At 36.2% G+C, this 21,909-nt stretch overlaps 1 protein-coding gene across 2 annotated transcripts in view; it reads left to right on the top strand.

The window, feature by feature from the left end:
• Positions 1-21,909, top strand: part of DMD (dystrophin) — a 2,426,617-nt gene that overhangs the window by 1,279,394 nt on the left and 1,125,314 nt on the right. For both annotated transcript variants that reach the window (XM_072743155.1, XM_072743156.1), the window contains exon 43: positions 15,723-15,895. In XM_072743155.1, coding sequence (XP_072599256.1) covers positions 15,723-15,895 — 173 coding nt within the window. The remainder of the gene's footprint in view (positions 1-15,722; positions 15,896-21,909) is intronic.

Genomic DNA, 21,909 nt, shown 5'->3' with positions numbered 1-21,909 from the left:
TGGAATGGCATGGAGTTGTAATTTTAAATTGGGTGGAAAGGACAGTTGAACAAATATTTGAAGAGGCTAAGGGAGTCACCATGGCACTCAAATGTTGCTGTCTGGGTAGAGTCATTAGTCATTACAGAGGCCAACATGTTAGGAATGTGCCTAACTTGATCAGTAAAAAGCAAGAAGGCCAGTGTGGCTGGAGCACAATAAGCCAGAGAAGGGTGATAGGACATCAGATCATAACTCTGAGGATCCAGAGTGTAAAGTATCTGTTGCACCATTGTAAAGACTACCTTTCACTGAGTGAGATAGGAGTCATTGTAGACTTTTGAGGAGATGAATGACATCATCTGATTTATGTTTTTAAAAGGATTACATTGGTTGAGGGGAGCCTGGGTGTCTCAGTCAGTTGAGCATCTAACTCTTGGTTTCAGCTCAGATCATGACTTCAGGGTTGTGGAATTTAGCCCTGTTAGGGCCCCACGCTCAGCGGGGAGTCTATTTGAGATTCCTTCCCTCTCCCTCTCTCTGCTCTGTCCCTCCCCACCCACCTCTCTCTAAAATAAATAAATATATCTCTTTAAAAAGGATTTCACTGAGTAATAGAGTGGAACTATAGGGGATCAAGAGTAAAAACAGGAAGGGGATTTGGAGAAGAGATGCTAGTGGCCTGGGCTAGGGTGGTAAGGAGAGATTTCCAGATTATGGTAATGTTTTTAAAGTGGCGATAGCAGTTTCATTTCTGTAACCACACAGAAACTTGAGCATGGATGTATGAGGACCTATCCTCAACAGACTTGGGGCTCAGGAGAATTTAGGTGTCCTGTGAATTTGGCGGAGGACTCCTTGAGGGATGTAACATTTTTTTCTCATTGATATTTATACTTCATCCCCTTGCCTTGAAACAGGGGCAAAAGGACTAGCAATGAGATTTTATCAGCCTGATCAAGATCTTTCCCCTTTGGAATTTATTTCATCATATTTAAGCACAAATTTAATAATGCTGGTCATTTGAATGAGGACAGAACTAATGCCATGAGCAAACTGCTTTTCTAGTCTGGTATTAGGGGAATCAAATAATAGAAAGAGATACCTTATGTACAAATCTGAACAAAATATCTGAAAGAAAATAAAATAATGCATGTTTCTGTGCACCTTGTTAATACAGGGGCATGCTAGATAAAGGGTTAGATTTTTCACCAATTTAATAATATTCCAACAAGAGGATTTTGCAGTTATTCTAAATTAAGTAATCATGGAGCATATAAAATGTCAAAGCCAAGTCTGATTATAAATACTTTTTGACATCTACTTAAATTTAATGTATTACCACATTGTAAAAGCTGATCTTGTGGACTACGTATAACATTTTGAATAATGTAATCATTTAGTGATTTCTCTGAGGAAAATCATGTTTTTCAGCTAACACATTTTATTCAGTTATAAATATTAGTCCTTTCTTCCACCACTTTTATGATTGGGGATTTATTTGCTCAATTTGCTATTTATATTTGTGAATAATTTTCCAAATATTAATCTATTCACTGTGACTTAATCTTACTTAAATAATTTCTCTAGTACTTAATTTTTCATTCCTCTAATAGTGAAGAGATTATAGATATTTACTGCATTGTAGCCATGCCCAGTTCATATTTATTTGTGTTTTGATACAGTTATCTTTTATATTTTATACATGTGTCTCTTTTATAGGAAATTATTCATTCTTTTCTCTCTGCAAGTATTTCATCTGGCCCAGTGCTTGTCCTACTTTGACTCCCTTGCTGTAGTGTACTCCCATCTTTGCTAAAATGTGCTTGAAGAACGCCCTCCTACTTCATTTCTCTCAGCAAGACTAATTTAATAATTTTCATACTATAAATTCTAGAAGTCAGAAACTTCTACATTAAAATGTACGGTCCTCAAGGCTGGTGGACATTTCAAGGTTGCAATTAAGTTGTTGGGAATTTTCCTGCTATCCATGACCAATTCAAGATGGTCTTTGACCAATTAGGCCTGTCATTTTTGATCTGTGATATATAATTACTGATCTGTTATTTATGCAAGAACCATGCATCATCCTATGGAGAGTGTTTTGGCCAAAACATATAGTTGTATTTACAAAGTGTTTTTCACATGTGAACCATAAACTATGCAGAGAAAATCAAAAGGGCAACTTACCATAGAGCCATGAAAAATAACTTTACAATGTTTCTTTAGAAGCTCAGAAAAATCTAATTAATAAGTACTTTAATGCCTTTTGATGGAACACTCTTCCCAACTTGATATGTCATTAATGTAGTGCCTGGTAGCTGGATGGGACATAAAGAGGATAAGAATTAGATTTATATAGGGTGTTGCCTTCATTTGTCAGATAAAGACAAATTCCAGAGAGTGAAAATGAACTGGAGTTTGAGTCTTTGGTATGCCAATTTCTCTTTTTCAATTTTAAGATAGATCTACTCCCCAATGGCTGCTGTCACAACAGCTACTAATGGTTTTCTCTAATCTTTTTTTCTTAGAAATGAAAGTCGTATGCTCTTCTGCTAACCAGGTTACAAAGGGTCTCAAGGCATTTTTGTTAGCTAAAACCTCTCAAAGCTATTATTTTCCTCTTCCCAAAACGTGGAAGCAATAGTGCAGGGTTTTATAAATCTGAAAACACATACACATGTGTTTAAGTGTATGTATACCCATTTAACTGCAGTGCTACATTTATTAAGATATTAATTAATAAATATTATTAAGTGACACTGAGTGAGCAACAGCAATAGATACAGTTTTCACCACTTCCAGTGGTTTGCAAATGAGCCATCTACTCCTTCTGACCTGTTCCCTGTAGTGACCACCAATGATCATATGCATAACCACTAGGCAGAAAAGATAGTATTTTTTGTTGTTATTCACCACTGTATCTGCAACTCTTAGAACAGTGTCAAGCACTTAATAGACGCTCAATGTGCATCTGTTGAGTAAATGAACAGTAGTCCTGTTAAATACAGATATGGATTCCATGATCAAAGAGGACAGAACAATATTAACCTATCAGTACCAGGCTTGAAAAGAAAACAAAATTAGCCTCTTTTACACATATTCTTACACATTGAGTTAAATCATCCAGACATAGGTGAATTCTAACAATCTGTGCATGTATACTAGCATGATGACATTTACTCTATTTAGATTTCTACATACTGAATTTTTAGCCAATTATTTATGAGAACATGTGGCAGGAAGTCCACAAGTAATTAAAATATTAGTAATATTTTACATTCACTGAGCTTGCATTATATGGTTATGACAGGCAGTAGGATACAGAGGTTGGTAATGCACTGGATTTGAACATAAAAGACTTAGATTTAGAGACCAAATCTGAGTCTTTCTGGTTGTGTCTTTAAGCAAATCACATAAATCTCAGTGTTTTTAACTTTGAAATTAGATTAATGATGATACCTGTCCCAACCTTTTCATCAGTATGATCGTGAAGATAAAGTGAAAGCATGTAGGATTACATGGAAAAATTCTTGTAAAAATATTTATACAATAATATAAATTTAATTATTTGTAAAACATATATTACTTCATCAAAATCCAATATCTTAAAAATTATTATAAATTAAATTTTTATGTAATCTTAAAAAAATGATATTTTAAAAAGTAGCACACCTTATACAATTGCATATTTATATGTAGAAAACTTTAGATAAAATGTTGACAACAGCATAAAATATACATAAAGTTATTTCCAGATTTTGCAAGTAGCCTAAAGTTAAAAAAAAAAGAGTTTAAAGTCAAGGAGAATGCACAAAGGTAAAAAACATTTGCTTTTGATAAAAGCTTCTTTTAGAGAATTTTATTTAATACTCTCAATCATTTTCCTTTAGTATATTTCCAGTGCTAAGTATTACTTATTTGGGAGTAAAATTTTCATTCTTCTATTAATTTTAGGTGCTAAAAAATAACTCATAGTTTTTACATTTCTCTTGAGGATGTGAAAACTCGAGACCATTCCAAGTTTCTATGCACTATGGCTTTTACCAAGAGCAGGATGCTTTTTTTGTAGTTTGTTTTGTTGTTTTGTTTTCCAGTGAAATATGTTGAATTCATTTTTTCCCAACTCCTTTTTAGTAATTTAAAATCCATTGTTCAGCTTTCAGAACTCTGACTTAATAGCCATTTAAAAGCATTGAAGCTAGACAAACCATGAGGGAATCCTAACTGAGAAACAAACAAATGGTTGCAGAAGGGGAGGTGAATGGAAAAATGAGGTAACTGGGTGATAAGCATTAAGGAGGGCACATGATGAGATGAGCATTGGGTATTATACTATATGTTGGCAAATTGAATTTAAATAAAATAAAATAAAAAGCATTGAAGCTGTAGCTCTAATGAAAAACTATTTATTAGTGTTTTTTTTCTTTTCTTGGGGTTCTGAGATTTATTTTGGTTATTTAGTTTTTTTTTTCCTTTTGCCATTTAGAAAGGCTAGTCTGTATTCATTTTCCTGCTTAAATTGGCAATCATGAGCAGGTTAATACTACAATAGCATTCAATTGAGCCTTATAAATTGACATTATGTAGATCAAAATGTTTAAATAGTGGCAATTGCATACAGTTTAATCTAATTCAGTGACTTTTATCCAGGTCTGCTTATTTCTAAATCCTAGTGCATATTGTTAAAAATTCAAAGAAAAAACAAATACTTTGTTTTATAAATCCCATATAATTATTGGACACCAGTTACTACCAATTTCCAAGTTTAATTTGCCAAACCTTAGACAAAAGATTAAAGAATGTTTTTCCTCATTAGGGATCTCTTTTCAAGAAGGTAAAGAAAATAAGTAGAATGTTAGCCTCCTCCTCCTATATTATGTTTTGTTTTGTTGTTCTTAAATTTACATGTTTAGGGATCCCTGGGTGGCGCAGCGGTTTGGCGCCTGCCTTTGGCCCAGGGCGCGATCCTGGAGACTCGGGATCGAATCCCACGTCAGGCTCCCGGTGCATGGAGCCTGCTTCTCCCTCTGCCTATGTCTCTGCCTCTCTCCCTCTCTCTCACTGTGTGCCTATCATAAATAAATAAAATAAAAATTAAAAAAAATTTACATGTTTAGATTTAGTTCAGAACAATTCTATGAAACAGTGGTTTTGCTTTTCTGTCTCCCATCTAAAGCACTAGGATGGAAAGCTTATCTCCTAACATCGACAGCATTAATCATTTATAAAATGGGCAAAATGTTACCAAATAGGTTTCCTTTTTTTTTCCAAAATAGTGTATTGTTATTTGTATTAATTTGTACAGATTTAATTATATCTTGTTTATCAGCTATCTATGAACTTGATTGATTACTCATACTGGATTTTCAGTGCTTTATCAAAATAAAAAAATGCTCATGATGGCATATGTATACAGGATAAAAGAGTATAAAGTGAATAGAGGAAAGAAAAACATCCCATCCACATTTTGTCATCCCATTCCTCAGTGATAATCATTTCTTTTAGGTTTCCCTAGATTGCTGTATTGCCTTAGAATTTTTTTCCACAAAACCTACCTGCCCCTCCTCAGCTCAGTTACACGAGACTTAAAAGCATGCCCTGGTTCTAAAAAAATTGGAAACAGAATGCCATATGTCGCATTTTGAAGAGAAATAGCATTTGCTTCTTTACAACTCTCCTTTGCTATGTGCAAGAGCCAATTTTTCTATCAAGACTTTCAATAAAGTGATTTAGACAATGTGCACGACTCAATACAAAATGTACCTATTGCAAAATGACTTGTGAAATCGTTTCCAGTTTAGTTGCTGCTGATGGACTAGAATTGTTGTCTTTGAGGAATACTTGGGGCAGTGAAGTGCAGGTTTCACATTTTCCTTTTGTTCTTGTTGATGCTCTATGGCATCTGAGAAACTTGGGCAGACATAATTCTGAATGAAGGACTTAGGTCCCTGAGGTCCTGTGAGAAAAGCATGGAGAAACTTAGCCAGGAAATGCAGATGGACTGCTATTCCACTGTTTAACAGCTAAATAACCAGTAAAAGTAAAATAGAATAAACAGGGAAATAACTGAATAGTTTACAACATCTTGGAACCTGAACACCTATCTGCAATAGTTCAAGAACAATATAACAAATCTTAAGGTTCAGTGATTCCATTCAAATTGGATTTTTATAAGCAAGTTAAGATTCAGAGCTTCAACTTTACTCTTCAGTTCAAATCAACAAATATTTATTAAGGCCCAAATACTGTGTGTAACACTCTAAAAGAGAAATATAAGGCTTGATCCCTGCACTCTGGTAATTTGTAATATTAATTGGATACACATATCATAGTTATACAAACAAGCTGGGAAGTAATAGTAGTAGGAAAGACACAGGCAAAAATAGTGTATAACACATAAGTCTAACACATAAGTATAACAGAGTTCAGGAAGAGAGAAAAGCCATGTAGAGAGCTGAAACTGAGAATTATTTTACAGAGGAGAAAGCCTTTGAGTATCTGTGCTTTGGATGTCACTGGAATTTGGACAGTCTAATAGCTACCACTTATTTATTATGTTCCAGGACATTTTTTTAAATGTTTTGCTTGTGGTAGCTTATGTGGTCATCACAGCAACCCTATGAAGAAAGCACTCTTAAACACATATTCAGAATTATCCAAACTGGAGATAGTGGTTTGGAACAGAGGGGTGGCAGGGTCAAATTTTGGATGCATTCTAAAAGTAGAGCTCATAGTATTTAGTGATCACTTGCATGCAGGTTGGTCAAGAGAGGATTCAAGGATAACATTAAAAATTTTGTCATGAACGACTGGGAAAATAGAGCTGCCATTTAACTATGTAACATGGGAAATTGCAGGCCGATCAGGTTAGGGTGCATGGTTTGGTATAAGTTTAGTTGTGATGTGTTAAGCTTAAGATGTTTATTAGACATCCACGTATCAAAGAGACAATATCAAAGAGACAATTGGGTATATATAAGTCAGAGTTCAGGAGAGGACCTAGACTGGAGATATACCTAGAGGAATAAATAGGGGTAATTTATTTAGCTCTTCTGCACACTTGCTCACAAAATATGTCTTTTCATCTGTTCTTTTCCCAGCCCTCTTTCCTTCCAACTCCCCTTCTATGGACAATCTCGATCACTCCCATGACCTAAATATCAGTCTGACACAAATGGATCTTACTGGTGGAGTGGGAAATGGGATAAGCAAGATGCCAACATAGTATCATAGACGCACTGCAGATAGTGCCCAATAGAGAGGGCAACCGGCAGATGAAGGGACTTGGTCACTTAATGACTGACTTTGCGTAAGGCCCACAGCAAAGTGTTTGTGAACAGAAATAGAATGACTTTGTCTTTCTGAGTCACTCTTATATCCCCAGTGCATAGACTATCCCCAGCACATGGTAGGTTTTCAGCAGTTATTTGTTGAGTTAATGAATAGAATAGAGGTGGACAGAGAAGTAGAGAGAAAGCTGGGGCATAGCGAGTGAGGTAAGAGTAGGGAAGCCAGAGCTCTGTGATGAGGGCTATATGCTCAATGGTACTGCCTGCTGCCAGACAGGGAGAAGATGCAGTGAGGAAGCTACTGCTGAACCAATAAATAGAAAATTATTTCAGGAAGTCAATATTGTAAAAAAAAATGTGAACTACAGGTATTTATAGGCATTTGCTCACAGGACTTACTTTGAGGACTGAAGATCAAAGAATCACTAGAAAGCAATTATAAGATAGATAGATAGATAGATAGATAGATAGATGATTTAAAATAAAGTTCAATATGCTTGAGACCAGAATATAATTATATAGAAGTCACTTTTAGGCAAAGGTACCCTAAGTAATCAATTTCATATTTTTCATATTATCTTGTATGTTTCTATCTCTGAAACTATATTGTTTCAGTTTTAAAATAGCTTTTGTCCCCCCTTATGGAAACATTTTTACTAAGGCAACACTGGCAAAATGTGAAGCGAAGATTAAATAATTTCGGAATATGTTATTACAAACTTTAAAATAGAAGACACAATTTCAAATTAATGTTTGTATACACATCCTACAATCAACATGTTTTAAAGCATAATTTGGTAAGAGTTTTCAACTTGTGAAGGTGTGTTTGAAGTTGCTCCTTGGTATGAATAGGACTAAAGATGCCTTTAAATTATAGACATCCTTATTTTTTAATTATGTGCTGAAGCTGAAGCAAGTGCTAAAGTGAATTTTATGTTTTGTACGTGCGAGATGCCCATTTATTCTCATGGCTACAGAGAAAACACAACAGAAATGATACTAGTCTAAATAAATATCAGAGATCATACTGGTACTCTTCATCATATTTTTGAAACAAAGTGGAGGTAAGAACGTTAAAATTTCAATAACTTTTTAAGTTTATTTTCATTTTGTTTACAATAAGTTCAACTTGTCAAATACCACCATCCCCTCCTCCCGCCCTGTTCAATTTCCACAGTATTTACTTTGACATTCATACAAATAGGTTTCCCATTTAGGTGGGTAAAGTTTCACTCTGTAATGAAACATTCTGACAAGGGAGTACTTGCTGCTTTACGTTAAATGGAAGAAAAACTGAACATCAGAAATCTGTCCCTTGTGATAGAGAAGAGAGCATAGTGAAGAATTACTTGAGACCTTTATCTCAACCTGATTAATTGGCAAAGAGGTCCCTTGTTTGGGTCCCTAGATAAATGGTCTGCAGTGTCTAGTTTCTCTGTTTAGCCCATAGAAAGCACTTATTACCCAGTACTTGAATAAACAAAGTACTTTTAGGTTCAAATTGTTTGTCTTATGAATCTCCTTTAAAAACTGATTATCTCTAAAGAGAGACCTCATGTTTTAAAATATCATTTATCTCCAAGTTCAGGCTGATCATGTCTGTGTTATCAAGGGACTTTTATTTAAACCACCAGCGTTTCAACTAGAAATCTGACTCAGAAGAATGTAGTTCATAATGCTCTGTTTTTTTCTTATTTTATGTAGCTGGACTTCATCTTCTAGTTGTGAAAATTACTTTGATGTCTCATTTTCTCTCTATTAGCAGTGTATAAATAAGGATCTTACTGAATGGACTTGGTTCCGAGAAGCCGAGTTACAAGGACACTTTATTTTAAAATATTAAGGACTTAAATTACACACACTCATGTACAAATGCCTTCCAGAAATGGAAGTTTCCTTTCACAGGGAGAGTGACTAACAGACATCTGACCCAACTGACACCTAGCGTGGGGAGGTCCGTTCAGAGGGGCATGTCAAAATTAAGAGAAAAATTGACTAAACACTGGGTACTTCGTGATTTTGCTATCATATTTTCAGGTAATATAAGGAAGTATTCAGGGAAAGAAATGAAAATAATATATTCTATAGTGATCCTAGGGATTTTTCTATCACCATAGCAACTACAGGGACTGTGGTTTTATTTTGTGAGGGTCAGAAACTATAAAGATCACTTATTTCTAGACAAACTAGAATAGTAAAAAGCTATAAAAGATCTCATCTCTGGCTTTAAACTGTGGAAACTGCTACAGAATTTTCTTTGGTGCATATACCATTTTTTTCTGTGTGCAGTGCCTCAGGGACAAGAGCATGTGTAGGGACTTAAAAAACGATTTCCTGGACTCCAGCCAATTTTGACAGCATTCTCTGAGAATACACCAAGGAGCCATTATCCAGATATTCAGGGAGTGTGACATCCCCTGCCCCAGTTTTTGCTTTTCGATTTTTGTTTTTCTCATTTAAGATAGAAAGTTTTTCTGCCTTTGCAACATGCTGGCCAGCATTGCCGAAACCGTTCATAACTCGATTCTGAGCAATTCTGCCACTTTCTAGAGAACAGGGAGCTCTCCAGAGATTTGGATTAAAATCAGGAAGTTTTGCAAGCTCAGATCTTCAGAGGGAGAATATGTTTATCGTGTGTGTGTGTGTGTGTGTGTGTGTGTGTGTGTGAGTGAATGTGCGCATATACACATGCCCCACATCAAAGCCATTAACAGATGACTTTTATTTTGGTGGGGAAGATCTTCCTTCCCTTCTTTTAAATTTTACCCTTGTTGGAGATCACAGCTATTTGTTTCAGGTGGGTGGGCTCCCAAAGTGCAGGCAGATGTGGCTGGTTGCCTCAGTGTGAATTTAAGTAATCGGCCTGTCAGTCACCTGACGGTATCAAGCGGCAAGATTGTCAGAGATCTGGATCGTTGCCCTTGGGCTGGAAGCCACACTAAAACGGAATCTACAAGTTACATCATCAGGAGTTGAGCCACAGCACGTGGCTTCTGTGTGTTTAAAATTTTAGTTGCATTATCAGTTTTGTTTTTATTAGTAGTAAACTTTTCCTCAATAACAAGCTGTTTTATGTCAAATAAAGTGAACTGCTGTGTAGTACTAAGCAATTTTCAATTTTGTAGTGAAAGAGGATGACAGTGGAAGACTTTCTGCTCTGTCCCGATTTATATTTTCACACTTTGAAGATGGTAAAATTGCTCCGGATAGGATCACCGATGCCCTCCTAAATTGCCAAGTTGCCTTTTCACTCCTGTTCCCAGCTGCATTCGGCTCATCGGCTGCTCCCTCCCTCCTTCCTGATGTTCTTCTTTCTCTTGGTTTTGAAACGCTTTACTCTTCTGGCTGTCCTCCTAGGTCTAATGACAGTTACTCTTTGGGCATATTCATCTCCTTTCTCAGCCATTCCTTTCCACGGAGGCTTATCCTTAGACAACCTTTCTTCTCACTCTTTTATTCTAACAAACTTCTCTAAGCAATTTGACCATCTCTTGTGCAATTAAATAACACTTAGGGGTATTATTCCAGTGACTAGCAATTCTGTATGTAACACTGGTAGAACGTAATTTTCACCTGCAGTCCTCCAGAGAAGCAATCACACAGTTTATTTCTATGTTGGCATGCCCTCCTTCCCCTCACATGGTAATATGTGACCTGTCAGTTAAGTATTCTTACTGCAGAATTAAACTGAGTTGCTTAAAAAAATAATGAAGCCTCCCTATCATAAGTTGTACATGATTTGAAGAGAACACCTTGGAATTTTACAATCTCCCTCCCTCTTTCAGTCTCTCTCACTCTTTCTCTGAAATTTATTTGCATCACCCATAACCATTGTGTTTTACTTGGTCTCAACCTTTCTGCTTTCAGCTGCTTTTTTTTTTTTTTTTTTTTTTAGTTTCCTAACATAAGCATTGACTTTTATCCCTTACCACTGATATTCTCTATACCCTCGCTTGCTTGTCCTCCACCAAGTCAGGTCTTCATGCACTACAGCCCTGAAGTCTTACAATGAGGCAGGAAAGTCTTCTAGGATCTACCCAAAGCCCCTGTGTGGGGCTTATACAGTTTGCTGGAGACTGCTTTCTGGGAAGCTGCAGGCCCAGCAATAGCCCCACCATATCTAGCCTAGTCTCCATCTCATATGTGGTTAAAACTCTCCCCAGTTTTGTCTGAAAGTAAGCAAAAATATTTCTTTTATTGACACTTATTAAGTTTTTATATTTACATTTATTTATCCTGACAGGAAACGCAAGACCTGTGGATCAGAGAACACATAATTACTTACTCAAGAGCATCTTAGCACCAGTGCACATGCCCCAGATCCTCATGGGGCAATGCAGTGAGAGCCATGTATTTATCTGTGTATGCAGGGGTTGCAATATGGGAGGGAATCCCTGAATTTATGATAACAGAGCTTATATAAGGCAGCTGGCATATCTGACAGAGAAAGTGAGATAGAAACAAGAGACCCTTGCTCCAGGGGCTAAACAAATCGTCTCCAGAAAGGGAGAAGGGTCTAGGTCTATTATCCTCAGACTATAAATTGGCACATAAGCAAAGGGACCTAGGAAAAGTAAGTTTCCAGGTCTTTCTGGGAAATTCTACTAGTCTGAACACCAAGTTATGTTTGCTATTCAATCATCCTTTAACCTAATTGCCAGTGGTCTTTGCTCAGAAAGCTTAGACCATGCAGACATGTGGAAAAAAAAAGGGGCACCTGAGTGGCTCAGATGGTCAAGTCTCCAACTTTGAATTTTGTCCCAGGTTATGATCTCAGAGTCATGAGATAGAGCCCTACATTGGGCTCCATACTAGGCATGGAGCCTGCTTAAGAATCTCTTTCTCCTCCTCCCTCTGCCCCTATACTCCCCTCTCACTTGCATGTGCTCTCTCTCTCTCTCTCAAAAAGAAAGAAAGAAAGAAGAACGAAAGAAAGAAAAAGAAAGAAAGAAGAAAGAAAGAAAGAAAGAAAGAAAGAAAGAAAAGAAAAGAAAAGAAAAGAAAAGAAAAGAAAAAAGAAAGAAAAGAAAAAAAAGAAAGAGAAAGAAAAAAAAGAAAGAAAGAAATGAGAAAAGATGTATGGCCCAACAGTAGTCACCATCTCATTTCTTTTTGCAAAATCTGATGCCAGCTGCCTATTGGGTATCTACAGTCTGATACCCCAAAGGCTATCATATCCAAAACTGAATTCATCACTTACACACATGCAAACACAAACACAAACACACACCTGTTTATCCATCTGAAATCCTTTTACTCAGTGACACCGCTATTCATCCAGGTGCCCAGGCCAGAAACCTGAGAATAATTTGAGTCTTTCCTCTTTTTCACTCAATACCCAGTCACTGAGTTCTCTGAGTTTTCTTCCTAAACAGCTTTCTCAATCCAACTCAAGTATGAATACCAACTAGACACTTTATTACATTGATGGTTTTGTTTTTAATTTTGTAGGTATGATAATGATATTATGTGTACTTTCCTTGAAACACATTCATATATATTGGAAACATGCTAAAGTATTTATGGATAAAATATTATATCAGTCTGTTTCAAAATAATCCATTTGAGGAGGTGAATGTGTGCAAGTATAATGAAACAAGGTTGCACATGGCTTTATAAGAACTGGAAATGGACAGTAGGTTCAAGGGGGCTATTTGTACTCTTTTCTTACTTTCATATGTATTTGAAAGTTTTCATCACAATTACTGTATGAATCATGATTCCCTGTTGGCGACTGACTTGCATTCAGAATCTTTAAAGCACATTACTAAATATCTCTAGCCTCTGTTTGCTGACCCATCTTCTCCTAATCTTGTACATTTCCAAGATGTAAGCCAAAAATGACTGTTCATATTCCCTATCTTTGCATAAGTGTTACCTAGTAAGCATAATGCCCTTCCCACTTTAACTACTTAGCTACATACACACCAAATTGCACTTCCTTCATGAGCTCTTTCCTCAGTGTGTGACCAAATATGGCATATGATTCATTCCTTCTTTGAACTTCCAGAAAAGAATAGACTTAGAATGCTCATCAAATTCTTTCTTGTCATCTAGCTGGGGCTTTTTCACTATTATTTTTCCTTCATTTCTCCAAATCATACCCCCCCCCAACTACCACAATAAGATCCATTTAAAACTTCTTGAAAACAAGCAAATAAAACTATGCTTCACCAACCTTTGTTTCCTTTATATTGATCCTTGTACATGGAAGAACTCAATGAATGCTTGCTCAATTGACTTGTCTATAATAATTCAGATGAACAAAATAACCAAATTCATACTAGTAAGACTAGCCAAGTATATATTTTTTTAGCATTTTTTGAAAATAAATATTATTAAAGATGTCTATTACATAATGAACTTGTAGTTTGTGATTTTTCCCTTTAAATATGATATACATAAAAAAGTTTGGAGTTAATTTAGAGGATATATTAGTTTATTCATTTATTCAACAAAATGCATTGAGTAACCTACCATGTGCCAGGCATAGGTTTAAGTTCTGGAAACCCAGTGAGAGTTCTTAATCTTAATGGAGAGTAAGATAACATTTCCTGCACTTATAGGGTCTAGTCTAGTGGTATAGAAAGACTGGTAGATATATAATATAATGTTAGTCATAAATGTCATGAAGCAAAACAAAGAATACAGGGAATACAGAATGGTTAGGAATGCTATTTAAAATACAGTGGTAGAAAAGGCTCTTCTTAGATGAGAACGAAGTGAGGGAACTAGTCATATAAATGTCTTGGAGTGAAAGAATATTTTTGGCAGATAGAACAGCAAGTAAAGAAGAAGCCTGGAGGCAAGATAATGCTTGGCATACTTGAGGAACACAAAAAGGTTAATGAGGCTAAAATGTTCTGGACTCAGAGGAGACTAAGAAAAGATTTAAAATCCGAAAGGTAGAAAACATACAACCAAGTGATTTAGAACTTTGTAGGCTGTGGTAAAGATTATAGGTGTGAGGAGGAACCATTGGAGAATTTTGAACAGAGTAGAATATGACCTGATTTATGTTTTGAAAAAATCTTTTTGGCTCTTGTATGGAGAATTGACTAGGAGAAGGGTAAGACTGGAAGCAGTGAGATCATTTAAGTGGCCATTGCAGTATAATGATAGATTATATCAAAGCTATAGCAAGGGAAGTAATGATAAGTGGTCAAATTCTGTACATGTTCTGGAATTAGAGCCAATGTGACTATCTAACAACTTGGATACTGGAAACTAAAAAAGAAAGGTCAGTGTGACTCTAAGGTTATCAGCCTAATTATTATTTGATATGTCATTTACTGAAATGGGGAAAACCATTCTAAGAGATATGGTTTCTCTTAGAGGGATAAGGGGATACAGCTCAGAATTTTGTTGGGGTCATGTTAAATTTGAGATGCCCATGGGATATCCAAATGTCAATAAAGCAGTTAAATTCATGAACCTGGTTTCTGAGTTGAGGTTAGGACTGGAAATAGAAGTTTGGGAGTCACCATTGTATAGACGATATTTGCAGTCATGGGACCAATTAGGGAGTATATATAGAGAGAAGGAAAGAAATGTCAAAACTAAGCAGAGCACCCAGTATTAAGAGATAAGTCAGAGAAGGATTCAGAAAAGGACTGAGGAAACAGTAGACAAGAAGGTGGAAGAAAAACCAGAAGAGTTCAGGTTATAGAAGCCAAATGAAGATAGAATTTTAAGATGGAGGGAATGATCAGCCATATCAAGATGAAGACTGTGAATTACCCGTTGAATCTGAACATGTGAAATCACTGGGCTTCAAGTACAATGATTTTAAAAAGGCAGGAATTAAGAATTGCAAGACCGATCAACAATAGCCAAATTATGGAAACAGTCTAATGTCCATTGATTGGTGAATAGGTAAAGAAGAGGTGGTACACACACACACACACACACACACACACACACACACACGCAGTAGACTCCCTCTCAGCCATAAAAAAGAATGAGATCTTGCCATTTGCAATGACATGAATGGAGCTAGAAGGTATTATGCTAAGTGAAATAAGTTGGTCAGAGAAAGACAAATACTACGTAATTTCACTCATATGTGGAAGTTAAGAAGCAAAACAGATCAAAATAGGGGGGGAGAAAAAAGAGAGGATGGTAAACCGTAAGAGAGACTCTTAACTGTAGAGAGCCAGCTGGGGATTGCTGGAGGGGAGGTGGGTAAGGAGATGGGCTAAATGGCTGATGGGTATTAAGGACAGCACTTGCTGTGTTGAGCACTAGGTGTTATATGTAAGTGATGAATCTCTAAATTATATTCCTGAAATGAATATTACATGGTAACTAACTAGAATTTAAATAAAAACTTGAATTATTAAAAAAAAAAGAATTGCAAGACTTTTATTTCTGGGGTTTATCAATTTCCTTTTCTCTATCTCCATAGAAGCTGATTCATTTCTGATGTGTTTCAAATTTTCTATATTGTAGAACATAAAAGACAGCCTGCAACAAATCTCAGGTCGGATTGACATCATTCACAATAAGAAGACAGCAGCATTGCACAGTGCCACTCCTGCAGAAAGGGCAAAGCTCCAGGAAGCTCTCTCACGGCTTGATTTCCAATGGGAAAGAGTTAACAATATGTACAAGGACCGACAAGGGTAGGTAACACTTTTATTTTCTCAAATTACTATACCTGTTTTCAGAGAACTCTGGAGTTCATTTCAGTGTTCCCCATGGAAAGGTAGGGAGGCAGATAGGGAGAAGTATTACTATCATTGGAAAAAGGTAAGTGAAGTGAGATCAAATAATGATGAACCGGCTAATGAGCTGAGTTCTCGAAATTATTCTATACTGGGGTTAGCATTGCATTGGAGCACTATATTACCTTCTAAAATTTCACATGGTGTCAAATAGGTTTTGTTATTTAATTGAAGTGGTTTAAATAACTGTACAATATTAAATGTGTATCTTTGGTCAAATCTGTGTCATATATTTTTTATGTCTTATATATTTATAGCAGATTGATATTTAGATTAATGTGTTTGAAATATAAGCTACCAGTGAAAAGTTGATTTTCACTTACTACTTTTATTTAGAAGATGATTCATAACATGTTGCAGTCCCCCTACTCTTTTTGCTATAAAGAATTTGTTAAGTTGATTTAAAATAATTTTAAATTATGGGCTAATGGCAGTGTTTGCCTGGATTAATATATCTAGTTTGTGACCATGTTTTCAAAAATTAATGTACATTCTTTAGCCTCATACTGCAAGAAGGTAGAATATTGTTTTCTTTTCCCATTTTAGATTAAAAGTAATGGAGTTCTAATGATTTAAAATAATTTGTTTTAAAGATTATAGTCTCAAGATAGTCTCCTTTATTATTTTCAGATAAAATAAAATCATCTTTAATAACTACAGGGAACCTCTCCCTTAACTCTCTTATCTGTCCATTTCTAAATATCCTTACTTCTATTTTAGTTTTTTATTTACTAATGTAGGTTACTAAACTGATACTTATAGCAGAAATCTCAGTCAATTCTTTTTTTTTTTTTAATCTCAGTCAATTCTAATGATCATTCTCATTTTCTTCCCAATTATATTTTATCCAGAGTTGTTTTTCTAAAGTGCAAGACTGGGGCAACCTGAGCTCAGTTGGTTAAGCATCTGCCTTCAGCTCAGGTCATGATCACAGGGTTCTGGGATTGAGCCCAACATTGGGCTCCCTACTCAGCAGGAAGTCTACTTCTTCCTCTATCCTCCACACTGCTCATGCTCTTTCGGTCTCAAATAAATAAATAAAATCTTTAAAACATAAGGGGAAGAACTTCAGTCCTATTATCTCAATCTCCTTAGAATAAAGTCCAGATTCCTTAATTGGGCATATAAAGCCTTCATATGACCCTTGTTCTTTTGTTCAGCCTCACGGCTTATCAGTTCCTGCCTGTCCTACAACCTCTCCGAATTCTGTTCTACCATTATGAAATTGAGTTGAAGATTCCCAAATATTTTGTGTTCCCTCTGGCCTGCCAGTCCTTCAGGTCTCACCTATGATGTTGTTTCCTTCTTCAAGTCTTAAAACTGTGAATTGATGATAAAGTCTAGAAACGTAGGTATTCTTTAAATATTTATGTAATATAATACCAGCATTCCATTTGTATAGTTGCAAATATTGCCAGACTTGCTGGCTACCCTTATCACAGGGCCATCAATTTGTTTACTTTTCTGCCTACTGCACAAGTTCCTTTAAAGACAAAAGCTATATTTTATTTTGTGTGACATGCTCAGGATTAATATGACACAGGTAGCCCTTGAATAACACAACTTTGAGCTGCAAGGGTCCACTTGCAGTTTTATGTATAGGCAGGTTTTTTTTAATAAATACAGTATAGTAACATAAATGTATTTTGTCTTCCCTATGGTTTATTTAATAATATTTTTCTATATCTTGTTTTTAAAAGAATACAGGATATAATACATACACAAAATATGTGTTGATAGATTGTGTTATCAGTAAGGCTCTCAGTCGACATTAGCCTATTAGTAGTTACATTTCAGCAGAGTCAAAAGCTGTATGTGGATTTTTTACTGTACAGGGGTCAGTACCCCCAACACCCACATTGTTCAAGGGTCATGTGTACTGAGTTTCAAGTAGATTTTTAATGTGTCTGGATTCAAGTTTCCTCCTAGAAACCTGAGGACATTTCTCCCTGGATGATCTAATAGTTTATCTCAAATTACTGGAAAGCAGCTGATCCCAGGGGTTCCAAAGCCAGTCTTTATCAATAAAAGAAAAGAAACTCAGCAGCCCTGTGTATACACTGCAAAAATCAAACTTACTGTGCCACCAGTGCACCTTTTCTCAATATCCCACATTGAGGTATTATGAGCCTCTGCAAGCTACTGCAGTGAGGTCAGTTTCATCACCTTTTTAAGGAGTTCTCATTCTACTATTTGGATGTTCTTATCTCTGTTCTTTTTGCTGAATTTTCTCCTAGCCATCCAGGTCAGCAATACCATCCCCTAAGAACTGTGAAGCCTTCTGAAGTAGCCAGTGATTACTGTGATTTATAGGCATCTACCACTCTTGCACTAAAGCAGAGGTGTAACTTTCTGCTTTGTGAGGCTTCTTCCCCATTTTGTTTATTTTATTTTTGGGCCTATGAGCTAGGTATTCTCTTCCCACAGGTTCATACAGATGTTTCCTTTCAACCATAGACTTTATTTTTTTTTAAGATTTTATTTATTTTAAGAAAGAGAGAACATGAGCAGGGGGCGGAGCAGAGGAAGACGGAGAAATAGACTCCCTGCTGAGCATGGCCCAACATGGGGCTCCATCTCATGACCCTGAGATCATTACCTGGGCTAATGGCAGACGCTTAACTGACTGAACCTCCCAGGTGCCACAACCATGGACTTTAAAATAAGCAGAAACACCAATGCCATTCTGCTGAATGGGTAAGCTGAAATCTCACCCCAAATCTGGGGTCTTCCCTATGTCTGGCAAAGGATGGCGTGACTCTAACCCCATTAGACTCATTCTTTTCATACCTAGTGGCTGGAATTAGTATCTTATTTTTATTCTAATTGGCCATTTCTAGCAATTGGTTAGGAACTCTTAAATTGCCTATGGCTTCTAGTCTAGTCTCAGGTAAAACTGTTTTAAGTCTTGCTTATGAGCACAGATCTAGAGTCCACAAATTGTTTTGGAATCCTGGCTTTGCTGCTGACTAGCTATTTACCCTTGAGCAAGTCCCTCAAATTTTTTTTGCTTTACGATTCCCTTATATATAAAAGAGGATAAGCATATTTTCTAAGTCATAGGGTTGTTACAAGGCTTCAATGACATAATGTATGTAAGGTGCTTACTGGATTGTTTACATGATAATGACTCAAACTTGGCAATTTTGATGATAAAAATGATGGGGTTTTTTTGCTTTTTTTTTTTTTTTTTTTTTTTTACATTTTCCTGAACACTACATGGAGATGACTTAAGTTCAGTCCCTGCTTTGAAGAACTTCCATTCCTGGAGAGAAATTGGACAAATGGGCAATAAGATATGGGTTGACACATATGAGCTATACTGGACTAGAATAATATCCCTGGGGAATGGAATAGGAACATCAGGAGTAAAGCAACATCTATGGACCATTCAAGGTTCTGATTCACAACTAACAGAAAGTGACTCTGGTTACTTTAGCTAGAGTTATCTAATTTATTGGAAGGATATCAGGTAGCTTATGGAATTAATGAGAAAGCCTGAAAGCCAGGTTTAAAAATGGGCAGAATTCATCAAGGAAGACCAAGCTAGGCATCCAAAAACACATTTAGTATCAAGCTGCAAGATGAATCTGAATTATAAACTGCCTGCATAGCCATGGTCTGCTGGTACACCAGAGGTACCATTGCCACTGGATATTGCTTGTTACTAACACTGCCAAAAATATCTAAATTATAATTTCTTTTCTTGTAATTAACTTTATTTTTTTATTGGAGTTCAATTTGCCAGCATGTAGTATAACACCCAGTGCTCATTCCGTCAAGTGTGCCCCTCAATGCCCGTCTGGGTGACGGACTGTCATTAACTTTAGAATTAAAATTTCTGACAGAATAATTTGATATAGCTGGGTTTGTTTGCTTGTTTTTCTCTGAAGGACCAATTAGCAAATATTTAGTCTTTGCAGGCCATATAATCTCTGTGGCAACTACACAATTCCACTTTTGGAGGGTGCAAGAAACCACAGATGGCACATAAATCAATGGGCATGGCTTGTTCTAATAAAAATTTATTTACAAATGTAGGTGATTGACCAGATTTTGCTGGTGGGCCATAAGTTGCTGACTCCTGTTATAATGCAAGCTTAGACTATTTAAGTACATTCTAACTGCCAGGGTCAGGAAAAATAAACAGCTGGAATTTGGGCTCCATTGCAGTTGTAGACATGTCTCCCACCAAGGCTCATACAATAGTAGATTATTGAATCTTTGGAGGGATTAAAAACTATACATTCATAAATAAACACTGCAGCCTTCATGGTGGGTCTCAACAAAAATGTCATTAATTTTTTAATAAGCCAATTTGAGGTTAAATCAAAATGCCTTTGAGCCAGTAAGAATGGCTATGTTGGTAGTTTTTTTCATGCATGATTCATGTATGACAGTGTATTAGTCAGCCATTACCAAATATGGTGGTATAAAACACCCCAGAACCCAGTGACTTAAAACAACAAGTATTTATTTTCATGGTAGTAGGTTTTTAAGTTACCTGTGTTTTGGCTGAGCGAGGCTTGGCTCAGGTGGGCAGCTGTTTCAAGCTGTGGATTAGCTGAGAGAAGTTCTAGGATATGTGTCAGATTAAGGTCTGCTACATATATATCTTTTTCCTGGACTGAACATGAAGGGTCAGTGGCATCCTCCTTTCATGACAGATCACCAGAGCATGGACCAGACATAACCTGCCTTCTGGACCTGTGCTTATGTTATGGACCACTTATGGCCTGTGCCCACATTAAGTTCACTTACATTCCTTTGACCAGAGCAAGCCTGTCATCAATAGAGTGGCAAAGTAGTCTCTTCCTACAATGAAAGGGAAAGAGAAGTGAATATTTGTTGAATAGTCTGAAGTATTGTTGATAGCTAATAATTAATAATAAAGAAATTTTTACAGCTAGAAATAGCCCTAGTGATTTTGTTCTGTTTCACCGTTTTACAGGGGAGTCAAAATTACAAAGATGTTAAATGATTTACCCAAACACGTATTAAATAGCATATCTGCATATTTCTGTTTCACCAAAATGTTTAGCTCTAATAGGTTTGCAGTTTATACTCACAATAAGTTACAAATATGAGAAAATGCATTAGACTCTCTGCATTCCTAAGGCATAGGTTCTGCGACCATCATTAATCACCAAATTCATAAATGCTATAATGGCAAAATTCACCTTTTTTTTAAAGATTTAACTTATTCACGAGAGACACACAGAGAGAGGCAGAGACATAGGCAGAGGGAGAAGCAGGCTCCCTGCAAGAAGCCCGATTGTGGGACTGGATCCCAGGACTCCGGGATCATGACCTGAGCCAAAGGTAGACGCTCAACCACTGAGCCACCCAGGCATCCCAAAACTCACCTTTATTAAATGTCATAAAGTAAAACAGACATTACTTTTTAGGTGAGGAAAGGTAGAGAATTAAAAGCCAGACTGGTTTGTGATTGCTCACTCGTTATCTAAGAGACCTGCTTTCATACCTTGTCTTCTAACAAATAGAATTTCAACATGCAACATGTGTCTCAGTAAAGTTGTGAATCTCCAAAACACTAAAAGTGGCTTTTTTTCCTGTGGAAACACAAATAGTAAACACCATGAACATTTAATTCATGAATCTTGTGTATCTATATACCTATCTATGTATATGAATATATATATATATATATACACACACACATATATATGTAAAATAAATATTTCACTTTTGGAGAAATTAGCATTGCTGCTGAATTCTGTTTTTTATCTAATTCTTGATGGGTACTCACTGCTTCTAAAAGATACTTACAGGAAGCCTGTGAAAATAAAGAGATAGTTAATCTAATACACACCTAGTATTCGAGAAATACAGTCCAGTCTTTTCTTTCAACAAACACTTAAGGAGTGCCAGATACTCTGTTGTCTTTAACT

Source organism: Vulpes vulpes, chromosome X (genome assembly GCF_048418805.1).
Source record: "Vulpes vulpes isolate BD-2025 chromosome X, VulVul3, whole genome shotgun sequence".
Lineage (NCBI taxonomy): Eukaryota > Metazoa > Chordata > Mammalia > Carnivora > Canidae > Vulpes > Vulpes vulpes.
Note: the sequence above shows the minus strand (reverse complement) of the source record. Positions and strands in the feature narration are given on the sequence as shown.